Below are 12,442 nucleotides of genomic sequence, written 5' to 3'. Positions count from 1 at the left end.
ACTACAATTTTCAATTACTACCTAAAACTCTTAAAAACCCACCTCGAATCCTACCTCGAATCCCACCTCGGATCCTACGAATCCTCGAATCCATAGGATTCGGTATATTCGACGAATCCAAGATTCGAAAATCCCATCCCTAAACATGAGGTAAGGTTTTTTTATTGTGTTATTTTGACGGCAGAATTGTGGATGTTTTTTTTTCCTTCGACATGGCTGGTGAGAGCTCTTCGGCTCATATTGCTGAGTTGAATACTTTTGTAGCATAAAGTGCAGTACGCAGAATTATTTTTTTTAGCGGAGGGTTTGATATGCTGAAACTGTGACTCCTTGAGCCAATTCTCCTCAAAAGTAGTTTTATTCGACATCTCTAAGCTAAAAAAAAAAAGTACATATTAATATTTTCAGGTTAGGTTAAACAATTATTGTTTATGAATTCTTAAAAAAATATTACTACACAAATACAAAAACTATTACAAATTCACACCTAGCAATATAACGGGCCTACTTAGAGAATTACAATAGCAGCATTACAACATGCAATACTCTTACATTCTTACAATGTTAACAAACGATTCTGGGGAAAAACATGTTCAGTTATGCATATTTTTTTATACACAATGTAAGTGTCACGCAACAGAACTCACGGATTATAACGGTAGAAAAAAAAAGTAATTAAACAAAATAGAAAAAATGCAAAAACATAACCGCACACAAAATCCAGGTGTTTTCGTATCAGCTTGGTAGTTTTCAAAATGAGAATTATTTGCTTCTTTATAAAAATGCACTTCATTTTCTTATGATCGCATCAAAAACTAACTTCACCTGAAACAATGCCTTTAAATTCACGTAATAAGCTTTGTACTCATCTTATTCCACGTGAAAATAGCCTGCAAAAGATAAACGACGCCATGCCCGTTCTGTAGTTCACTGCATGGAACGGAACCAAACACAAAGTCTCAAGGGCAAATTAAAAAGGATCAAAACACGAACAAATGAAGGCCGGGTTCGCTAGTGAACAAACGAGTGCCTGGATTGGCCAGAAGTTATGGTGGGTGGTTGTAACAGCCTATTGCAACGGACAATCGTACACCAAGTAAAAAAAAAAAAGTGGCAAATGCCGTGTGCCTTAAGCAGCAGCCTTTTAGCGGAGTCGTTCGGTAGCGGTACGAGCGCATCAAAACAAAGCTTTGTTTGAATTATAAGCAACTTTAAAATTTCCAGAATTCGTAGAATTTTCCCTGACATTTCCCGGAATTCCCTGACCATTTTAATTTCCCTAACATTTCCTGGTTTTCCCGGTTTTCTAGTCCTGTAGCAACCATGATACAGTAAAACAGATAATAATCGAACACATAACTACACACACGTGCAAATAAAATCCACACCCACAACAGTGCCACCCAATGCTGATGCTGTTTCTTGATATCCAGCTGTCAAGAACTGAGAAATGAAGTAACTAGTGACAAGTGCGAAAATGTGTGCATGTTTATTACCATTGTAATGACTTCGTCTTCATGAGTTCATAATTTTCCGCGGCATTCACCCCTCCCTTCCACTTCCACCACCGTTCCCCTTAGACGTCATATTCCTCCTCTCCTTCCATTTTTGCTGGTCGTTTACCCTCCGTGCGCATGCGCATTCCCTCCTGGGGCACGGCATAAAAGACCTTGCAGAGCGTTTCTCATACTTCTTAGTAGGGATGGGAAAACCGATTCCCAATTTCATCGATACCTACCGATTCTACTTAAATAATCGATAATCGATGATAAAAGTCGATTCCCGCATGTAGCAAAAAAAACCATTTCACAACATTGCAAATCTGTCAGATACAATTATTTAACGACTCTTTGAGTGGGGTTATGACTGACTAGACGCATATATAACAGTCATATTTCCACAAATAAACAATATCTAAAACTTGAGTCGATGTTATACACAAGTCAAAATACAAAAATTATTTATAAAAAAATTATCACTGCGTATTAGAAGGGGCCTGTTCTTTTCGTGATCGCGATTAAACGACGATAAACGCGAAATCACCGTAAAATACAGTTTTTACCCGAAATCGCCACAACACAGCGTTTCTCCACAAAATTTAGTATTAAAACGCGAAATTGCAATGTTTTTACGGGAAATTTAAATACTGGGTAAAAGATTTGTCTCGTCACTGGTAAACAAACACCGCAACATGGCCGCTACTGAACATTAATCATAAATGCACTAAAGCAAACAAAAGCTTACACACGCTCACGTTATAATTAGTGGTGCACCGATATGACTTTACCGATTACCGATTCGATTACCGATTATGAGAGCAATAATCGGCAGATACCGATTCAGTTACCGATTATAATGAAATATTTTTTAAGTGTAATAATGCACACAAAAATTTTTATTCCCATGTGAATTTTATAACAAGATTTGGTAAAATTGAAAATACAGTTATAATAACAGTATAAAAATATGGTAAATATTTACAATCGCGGTAGATGCCAAAAAAAATGCTAAAAATCCGAAAATACTTCTATTCTATGCTCTTTCACTTCCTCTTTTCAAATCAACCGGCGGAGATAAGAAATTCCAAATACTTTAGGAGATATGGAATTTTTAAATTTTGAACATGTAGAGTAGCGGTATTTGCGAAAAATAATTCTAAAAATCTGAAATTACTTTTATTATATGCTCTCACTTCCTCTTTACATTAAAACCGGAGGAGATAAGAAATTCCAAATACTTTATGAGATATCGAATTTTTAGATTTTCATCACAATACCTGTGAATTCAGGCGGCCACCATTGTTTCTTGTTTACGAGATGAGTATGATTTTTTTCCGCGTAGGTGAACCGACCATTGTTGCTTGTTTACGTTTATGATTTTTTATTTTCGCGACGTAGGTAGAACGACTACATCATTTTCTACTAATGGCAAAGGAATGCACCCGCCTCTAACGTATCTGAGTTTTTAACGTTTCAAATTTTAATGTTTTATTTGTTGCGCAAGTAATAAGTAAAAAAATTACGTGAGTTCCTACCGTTTATCCTTTGTCCCGGTTTGTTAGGTCAGGTCAGCTACATTATAAATACTTTAAAACTAAACAACCATTAAAATTAATTTATATTATTTTTAATGTCTGCTTAGTTTGAAAGTATTAATAATGTAACTGACCTGACCTAATCGACCATTTTAATTAATTAGGCATTCACGAACGGTAAATCAAGACGCACATAAAGTTCTGCCATTCCCGATTACACCCGAACCATTTACCTTCGGCCAACCTCGGTTTTATTTATTAATATTTATATTTCTCTGTTTATTTTAATGTAGCTATACTAACCTAACTAACCGTCCATAGTGTTTTAAAGTGTTTTAATGTAGCAAACCTAACATAACATAACTATAATAAAAGTATTTTCAGATTTTAATAGATACTCCTAAACAAGAAACAATGTAGTCGTTCACCTACGTCGCGGGAAAAAAAATCATACTCGTCTCGCAAACAAGAAACAATGGTGGCCGCCTGAATTCACAGGTATTGTGATGAAAATTTAAAAATTCGATATCTCCTAAAGTATTTGGAATTTCTTACCTCCGCCGGTTGATTTGAAAAGAGGAAGTGAAAGAGCACAGAATAAAAGTATTTTCAGATTTTTAGCATTTTTTTTGGCATCTACCGCGACTCTACATATGATGAAATTAAAAAATTTGATATCTCCTAAAGTATTTGGAATTTCTTACCTCCGCCGGTTGTTTTGAAAAGGGGAAGTGAAAGGGCACAGAATAAAAGTATTTTCAGGTTTTTAGCATTTTTTTGGCATCTACCGCGATTGTAAATATTTACCAAAAATATATAAAATACACTATTAAGTCATTGCAAAGTGTAAATTAAATTATTTAAATATTTGTTATTGTAAACAACTTGAACTACAGTCTAATAATTGTAATTTACAATGGGTAAGTTTTAGTTGCGGAAAACTAGCATTATTAACGACTATCACATAGGTTGCATCAAGAAATTACCGTTTGATAATATAAACATGCTGCTTTATTTTGTTCACTTGAGTTTATAGAAAAATGTTTCCACACTTCATTTTTTTCCTCCCTACTCGCCATCTCATTATAATTATATAAAAATGACTAAAAACCAATTCTAGCACATGCTATTTTATTTATGTTGACTGAATATATAAAATTAAAAATACTTTTTCACTTTTCACGTCACATACAAATAACACAACAACGGATAATGTTACCAAAGAAGCCCATAACGAGTTGGTAAAATGCAGTGATAAACTCTAGAAGGTATCGGGACCACGATTTTGAACCGCTACTACGACTCGAAAAGATCGATTGTCATAGAAACCACTGCAACTGTTTGTGGTATTTTGATTGCGTGACATCTATTTTACGTCTCTGGCTATAGGTAATGAACAAGGCCACAAAACAAACAAAAGACGAAACGTAAATAAACGTGTAGGAAAAATGTATTTTTTATTGTTCCAGGCAATGAGATTTATTAAACTTAACGAAATATCTGTAATTATGATATGACGGATTTAGATGAATTTTGTATAATATACAAATATTACGGTATTTCGTCCTAAAATCTGTAACAAAATATTACACGGTTAAAACCTACTTAATTACGCCGGGACGTAAATAATCGGCAACATAATCGTTAAGATAATCGCCGATTACGATTAATCGGTAAGTACCCATTATCGCCGATTACGATTCATCGGTATCCGCATCGGTGCACCACTAGTTATAATGTTAAACCCAAAAATATACTGTAAAAATACGCAAAACTACAGCGTTTATTTTCCTTTCCGGCATAATGTTTGGATAGATAAGACAAACAGGCAAAGTTTTAAAGTCCACGCACACCGCTCGGGGCACTGGCGTCAGCTTGGAACAGCGTCACCAAATAAATACAAAAGCAAGCAGATGATTGGGCAAACGGTGTTTAGAACAGCCTTACGCGAGTGGCCATACCACGTCAGACGGGGGCACTGGCATATAGTTGGAACAGCGTCGTAGTATCAAGCAGATGATCGGGCGAACCAGGCTACTTCGTCACCCAGCCGTACAGGGCAGCACAAGCATTTTAAATCGCGCCAAAAAGCGTAAAAATGTAAACAAACATTCATTTTCGAATGGTGTGACGATGATGATTAGTTGGTCAGTGTTTTATAGATTTTGTTGGGTCGTTACCACAACGCCGAAATAACGAATGTTTTTGTGTTTCTTAAATGTAACTTAATGCCGAAATACCACAATCAAGTACAACACTTGTATTTGCTAGTTCTCTAGTTGTTGCTTAATTTTGTTACCGTTTCATTTTACAAATTTTTTAGTTAATTTGTACCCTTCTCTAAGTTAGGCAAGTTGTATGAACAAAAATAATTTATACTGCTCAAGGAAAGCTTAAAATTTTTTTTTATAGTTTATTACGTATTACAAAACAAATTTTAGATTAGTTTGACCCCTTTGACATATTAGCCATTAACTTCTAATAATGTAAACATTTATATGAGTTAATGTTAATAACTTAGTTGTGTACTCAAATTTGATAAATATGAATTTGAATTATTTAATATTAAGTTAACTAGGCGAGTATAGAGAATCGAAGGATTTTTTAAGGAATCGATAATCGGGTATCGGAATCGAAAATTTTGGAATCGTCCCATCCCTACTTCTTAGTGACTGAAATGTTAATCAGGTCACTTCATCAGAGCAGCTATGGGATCTTAGTTAAAGAAACGTAATTTCTTAGGTAAACTTTGGAGTTAGGTAGCAACGTGGACGTCCGACCGACATGGTATGTTTTATTCTTTTGAGGTTTGTTGAGTTCAGTAGCAGTTTGTGGCACTGTTAAGTAATGTAAAGTAATGATTATATTAAATAGTTTTTTTTTTAATTGTATTTCGGCCACCACTTCTAAATTCCCTTTGTTTTTTCGGTGTACATGACTTGTATGAAAGTTTTAAGCAGGTGCTACTCATCTTATATAACCAGACTTCCTATGTGCGTGTTCTTATATCAGTGTTGCACGTGGTCCGCACACCCAAGTATACATATGCTGCTGTGGCACAGATTAGGATGTGGAAGAAAAACCAGCCACGTGTTGATGTTCTGTATTTGTCAAGTTATATGTTAGTACATAATGTTTCCCTTTGCTGCAATAGTTAAAATGTAAAACACTTTTTTTTTTCACTAAACATTAAAAATATACTTACTGCAAACTCAGAACAAAATTTGACGAATTGTGGGCCAGTTCATGGCTCATTTGGATGTTTAATATGTTGCCAACAATTCTGGTGCATAATTTTTAACAAAAACCTGTAACATTTAATTATTCATAGAATGTCAAAGTATAAAGAGAAAACAACTGGTTTTGATGAATCGAACCTGGAATTGGCTAGGCTCTATTGTAAATACTTCTTTGCAAGCTATGAATTATAAAATAAATTATCTTTTCTTCCCGCCAACAAAAAAAAATGTTAAAAAGAAATCTAAATTACCACTACCAAATGAACATTTGTGCATCCATGCTACATGTATATCTCATTTGCAACAGCTGTTCAACTAATATCAGCTCAACGACCACAGCAACTCACCATGGCTCATCTGTAGGCTCCCAGCAGACAAGACAGACACTGCACGTGAAGCACATTGCTCGGTCATCCCCTGTCGAGTTGGGCTGGTGGTAGAAACCTGCTTGCGCCATTTCATCTGGCAGCGCCCACCTAGGGATACAATGACTGGTATGTGTAACATTACATAACTATTGTATCAAACAAATACACTTGTCATATGACTAAAAATGAATAGGCAAAGGGCACAACTTAGCTACATGAAACCCGGTAATCATATTATAGACAATACTAATTCCCGTGACATATTGACACATTAAAGAATTCATGACACACATGTATTTATATTATAAAGTGAAAGGTCTTCAGTCACAGATGTTTGGAACCATAGGTGACTTTGCCAGATTATCAAAAATCATTAAAGTTTAAAATGGGAACATACCAAATGTGGACTGTACCCCATTATAAAATAGGAAATAATGCATTGAAATTAAAACTGACAATAACTATAAACTCTAAGCAAACTACAAATGCAGTTAGTATAGTAATGCAGCCTGATGGCCAATTTCAACAGCTGAGATCCACTAGATAAAAGTTTGAACACAAGCAGCTGGATTGGCTCTGGGTTACAGAACATGCTGGACCATAGCACACCAGACTAGAGACCTTTCACTGAACTACTTTGTTACAAACTTTTTTATGCTTTCAACTAACCACAAATTAAAATTAATGAGTTTTGACAAGAAACGATATTTCAATTAATTTAACAGTAAGTAGCTTTATCTGTTAATTTCCCAGTTTATAAAATTGGGACATGTCAAAATGCTGAACGTGCAATGCTCACTTATAGTTCATGTGGGGCCAGCGGCCGAAGGTCTCCCGGCGCGCAGCCTCGCTGAACATGAAGGCACGGTCCTTGGTGGCCTCGTCGATCGACAGGATGGGCAGCAGACTGGTGAGGTGCTCGTTGATGGCCGAGGCGATGGAGAGTGCCGGGACGTGCTTGTTCTGGCGCTTGAGCTCCTGCACGACCCCGGTGCACACCGCCTTGAGCGCAGCGTGGGACAGCTCCAAGCACACGGTGCTCCACTGCAGCACACCACGTTCCAGGCACGTGACACACACGCACTTCACTAACTCTACCTCCACCGCTACGATGTTAGTTTTCCAGAAAAATTTTCCAATATATACTTTCACAGAAAAAAAAATTTCTACAGAAGAAGAACAAAAAAAGAAAATCCATTTTGTCTTTCTTTACCAATTTCTTTGTTAGTTTTTAAAATTCCTCATTACTATACTTGCGGTACTCCCCACAATTCAGTACCTATCTTCACTTTCTCCTTTAAAGTTTTTTTTATTTTCCTGGAACTTGTAGACAAGCAGTTTTATAAAGAAAAGACAGAAATCAGTTTTTAACTACACCAATCCCACACTTAGCACAACTAATGCATTCCCAAAAATGTTCGTAACATCTGAAATCGCGTATTCTGAAGCATTAGTTTCCATAAATAGCAATGCTAATTTATTAAATGTGTTCCAAAATTGTGTATAAAAATATACTTTACATAATTTAAATGCGTAGAAAAACACTCAACGATAAATATGTCACATCATATATCTTTATATGCCTCCCATCGAACTTCGTATACACCACGTAATGGGAGATACGTGGTTATGTACTTTATCATCAGTCTGCTTGTTGACATGCCCACCCGGGCATGACCTTCAACTCACATTACGTACCTTTCCAAACCATCCTTTATTGACAGTGAAACCGATATTACTGTCGGGATAGTTACATTTTAATTTTTCAAAAATTAAAGTACTCTTTCACGTTTCACCACCTGGTTCACACCAATTCTGTCCGGCCACATTCATTTAACAACCTTTTCCATGTGAATCATCTGTTCATTTCTGTTTCGGTATCTAATGTCAAATATATTCCCGCTAGTACAACCAACAGCATCAGACTTATATAAACTTTTAATAGAGTCCTTATTTTGTACGATTGTGTGTACAGTTGACTTGCTTGAAACTGAAGTGCGACCAACATAAGTGTGGGCTTCATTACAATCTACACGCTGTAATACTTCTTGTTGTGTCTCAAATACATGAACAAAATGCATTATGCTCACTTGGAAGCCATGATTTCACTATGATTCCAACTGCAGGTGATTACGCACATACAGTTATTGGCAGATGAATGGGCAGACGTTGCTTTTGTTTGTGTGAATTCCCTGCCAGTGACTAGACTGAGTTCACGGCCCGGTCTGTAGCCAGGCGACAACGGTATGGCACGGTAGCATACGCGCGGACGTAAAAATATTTGGTCCTTTATACTCCACAGCTGCAACTTAACTTGCCATAGCTGATGTTTGTACAACAGCCGATAGCATCGTCAGACCTGAGCGCTCATCTCCCCCCCCCCCTCCCCTTTGTAAGACAAACTGTATGCCACGGCACATCTGTTTACGGAAAATGAAACAGACTGTCGCATCATATCCAATTTTTTTTTGCCTGCGGAGATTTCGCGCTAACTGAAATTTACAGACATGCTATTCAAGACTGGGGCAGTAAAATTAACATCGCGCTAAATGAACATGCAATCTGAAACCGTACTAAGTGAGGGATTGGTGTACATGCTTTTAAATTCTGTAGCTTAGTAAAAGAGACCAAACCATAAAAGTTTGCAAAGACAGATACCGAAAAACATTTGAAATTTGTAAGTGTTGGATACAAGAGTAAAATAACAGAGTTTAGGGAGTCAATTCCTTCTAAATTGAGCCTTTCCCCCTCCTTGTCCAAGAAAGTGGCGTAAGTACCGTTCCATGTGTATGGACTCCATGCCACACACACTTGATTAACATTCCTCAAGACTGACATGAGATGAGTAGCAGCTTTAAAATTGTATAAAATTTTGTTGTACTGGCAGTCAGCATAATAGTTTCTTGGTTCTTTACCCTATCTTCAAAAGAGTTTTCTGAAGGTGGATACCATTCTCACCAAGGAAATGCCATTTCAGATCTATGTGAGCATTCAACATTATTAACTGTCTTTTTATTTGTTTACAATTTTTTTATGCAAGGAAGTGTAATTTTTGTCTGTTGTTAATATCTCAGTATGTTTACCTAGTGATACATCTCTACAGGATCCACCATCATTTATGCATGCATCCTTGTTCATTACATTGTCATTTACATTCTGGGTCAAGCGACAGCCTAAGTGATACAAATCTGTAATCCCTCTCATGATACAGTCACTTCTTTGCAAATAGGGCTTTTAAAAAAGATTTGCAAACATGACTTTCCTACAACTTAGTAAGTAAGATGACTATCTTTAATCTATTTTCACGTTTAAAAGCTAAATTATTTGAAATTTTACCTATTTTGACTTAGAAATTTTTTTTTATTATGAAATGCAAAAATACTTTCATAATGAATTAAAGTTTTAAAGTATGCAATATTTACCCTGCAACTAGATGTTGCTTAATAATCCAAACCATTTAAAATTTAATCTTCTATCATCTTAACAAAAACTGTGTTTACAAAACTTGCCGAGTATCTTAACACTTTCATTGTTCTTAACCTAAGGGATTACTGTACAAATCTGTATATAGTAGTATTTTCCAGTAAAATATTTAATAATCACACACTGGCAGAAGCATTTATTCCATCAATATCTGCAAATTCAGAATATAGACTGCTAATTGAGCATCCCACTTGATTCAGCTATCTTTAAAAGGCATTGTCTTTTGACTACATACGAACACTGTAAAAATATACTTATGCAAAAATATTAACGAGTACACAGCATTCACTAGAAGCAGATACAAAAGTATATCACCAACCTTCTGAGCCTTTGTGCCTTTTTTGGGGACAGCCATGCCTTCCTTGATTTTTTTATCCAGCTCAGACATAACTTCAGTCTTGGGCTCCACACCTGACAACTCATTGGACCGCATTGTGTTGAAAAGCAGAACAGCCTAGGAAAAAATAATTCAAGTGTTTGAAGTTTACATCAACACTCATCCTGAATGCAAAATAAAATTAATGCAAATTAGATTGTACTCTATACTTTCTTTGGTCACATGAGACATCAAATTAAACTGTAAATAATTGACAATACTCCACATTTAACTAATGTTTGGTATCATGTTCATGTCTCTGGTAAAGCCAGTTGCCCTAACCCTCTGAGGGACCTGTTGCTTCTAGGTAGACCCAGGAAAACATGGTATTGAGATATGACTGAAAAATATACATATATGACATAAGCATAACAATTTTGGTGCTAAGGATATATTAAACTCTAAAATCCACACCTGTCAAACCCAGGGACCAAAGTGACAGCCTCACAAGTACACGGGCAGTATGAGTAATGACTAGGGACCAGAAAAATTCGCGGGTTCAATGACCTCCAGGATGAACTCCGTAGTTCTACGTACTCTTGGTCAAATGTCACCCACTCATTGGCTGCTGTCTTGTGAGACATCCCAACGTAGCAGCATGTGATTCGATAAAGTTTTGGTCGGGTGTTTCTCACTGGCCCAGAGTCATCCAGGTGAGTTGTGAGCCAATAGCAGAGGCAGCACTGAGTTATAACTATTTGTAGATGCCATCTTGGTTTCAACCATTATTGGCAAAAAAAATTTTATACAATTTACCTTAAAAAAATTTTTGGCTCTGTTTGACTATGGCACAAATTTAAAGGAATGCCTTGCTATTAATAGTGACAGACCCCTACAAATAGTTTTTCTTGTAAAATAATAATAATTTGTTTTTAGAATTTAAATTTTCTTTCATAATGTATATAACTGTAATAATACTGTCAAAAGACACTATTTTATGGTTTTAGAAAAATCAACCAATAGTAAAATAGAAAAAAAAAATTTAACTTATTATAATTATTAATGGTATAAAAATATATAAATACTTAATGTTAAGAAGCTGAGTAGTATCAATCTGGCAACAGTGGGCACCATTTGCTCTGTAATGTAATCTAAACATGAAACATATCAACATTTCACCAATGCCTGCACACCTGCTGGATTTCCTAAAGTTACTACAGTGCTAGAGAAAAGAAATATTCTGTTTCAAAACTACTTTAAAACTCTTATGATCATGCTGGAAAATAGCGAAATATTGTCGAAAAAAATGAAAAAGCTTGTATTTAAACATAGATTACCCTATCCAAAAACCTGGAAATATTAGAACTTTTTTTTATAAATAAAATAGCTCAAATGACTATGCAAGATACTATATAAAAATGATTATAAATATAACTTATAATATTCAATACAATACCTGCATTAGTGGCCTAAAATACCATTCCAGTTACAGTATGGTTATTTTTCTGGGGTTAGGTTATATAGTTAGCTCGCATACAACTTCTTTTACCCAGTAACAATCATCTACTACTCAGTATTTAAATGAACTAAGCAGATATAAATTATCCAGCAAATTATTGAGGAAGATATTGTAATAAGAAACTGAACACATGTCTTGGTGCCCAGAAATTGAATTGACTGCATGTAAAAATGAGATGAAGGGCAAACTTTAGGCATTACACCCAAATAACAACTTAAATGAGAGTTTCCTTTAAACTTAGGGACTTAAGTTTTAAAATTCGGCCTGTATAGGAAATAAATTATTTGTCATCCTGTAACTTAAATAATGAAAAAAAAAAAAATTTAGATCTCCGATATCTCAAATTCAACAGCTGGTTCAAACTGATGTGTAAAATCAACACTAAACACACATTTCTAATGTTCTTTGCATGCAGGACTAGTGTTTACATGAGTCACAAAGAAGTGATCACATTACAAAGAAGCACATGTGGCCTGAAAAATG

At 35.5% G+C, this 12,442-nt stretch overlaps 1 protein-coding gene across 5 annotated transcripts in view; it reads right to left on the bottom strand.

Annotated features, from left to right (window-relative positions):
* Positions 1 to 12,442, bottom strand: part of LOC134530772 (baculoviral IAP repeat-containing protein 6) — a 328,951-nt gene that overhangs the window by 298,267 nt on the left and 18,242 nt on the right. For 4 of the 5 annotated variants that reach the window (XM_063365948.1, XM_063365949.1, XM_063365946.1 and 1 more), the window contains exons 3-5: positions 10,444 to 10,578; positions 7,441 to 7,685; positions 6,621 to 6,764 (exon numbers count right to left, since the gene is read on the bottom strand). In XM_063365948.1, coding sequence (XP_063222018.1) covers positions 6,621 to 6,764; positions 7,441 to 7,685; positions 10,444 to 10,578 — 524 coding nt within the window. The remainder of the gene's footprint in view (positions 1 to 6,620; positions 6,765 to 7,440; positions 7,686 to 10,443; positions 10,579 to 12,442) is intronic. The other variant, XM_063365947.1, reaches the window with a different exon arrangement.

This window comes from Bacillus rossius, chromosome 3, assembly GCF_032445375.1.
Source record: "Bacillus rossius redtenbacheri isolate Brsri chromosome 3, Brsri_v3, whole genome shotgun sequence".
NCBI classification, from domain to species: Eukaryota; Metazoa; Arthropoda; class Insecta; order Phasmatodea; family Bacillidae; genus Bacillus; species Bacillus rossius.
Note: the sequence above shows the minus strand (reverse complement) of the source record. Positions and strands in the feature narration are given on the sequence as shown.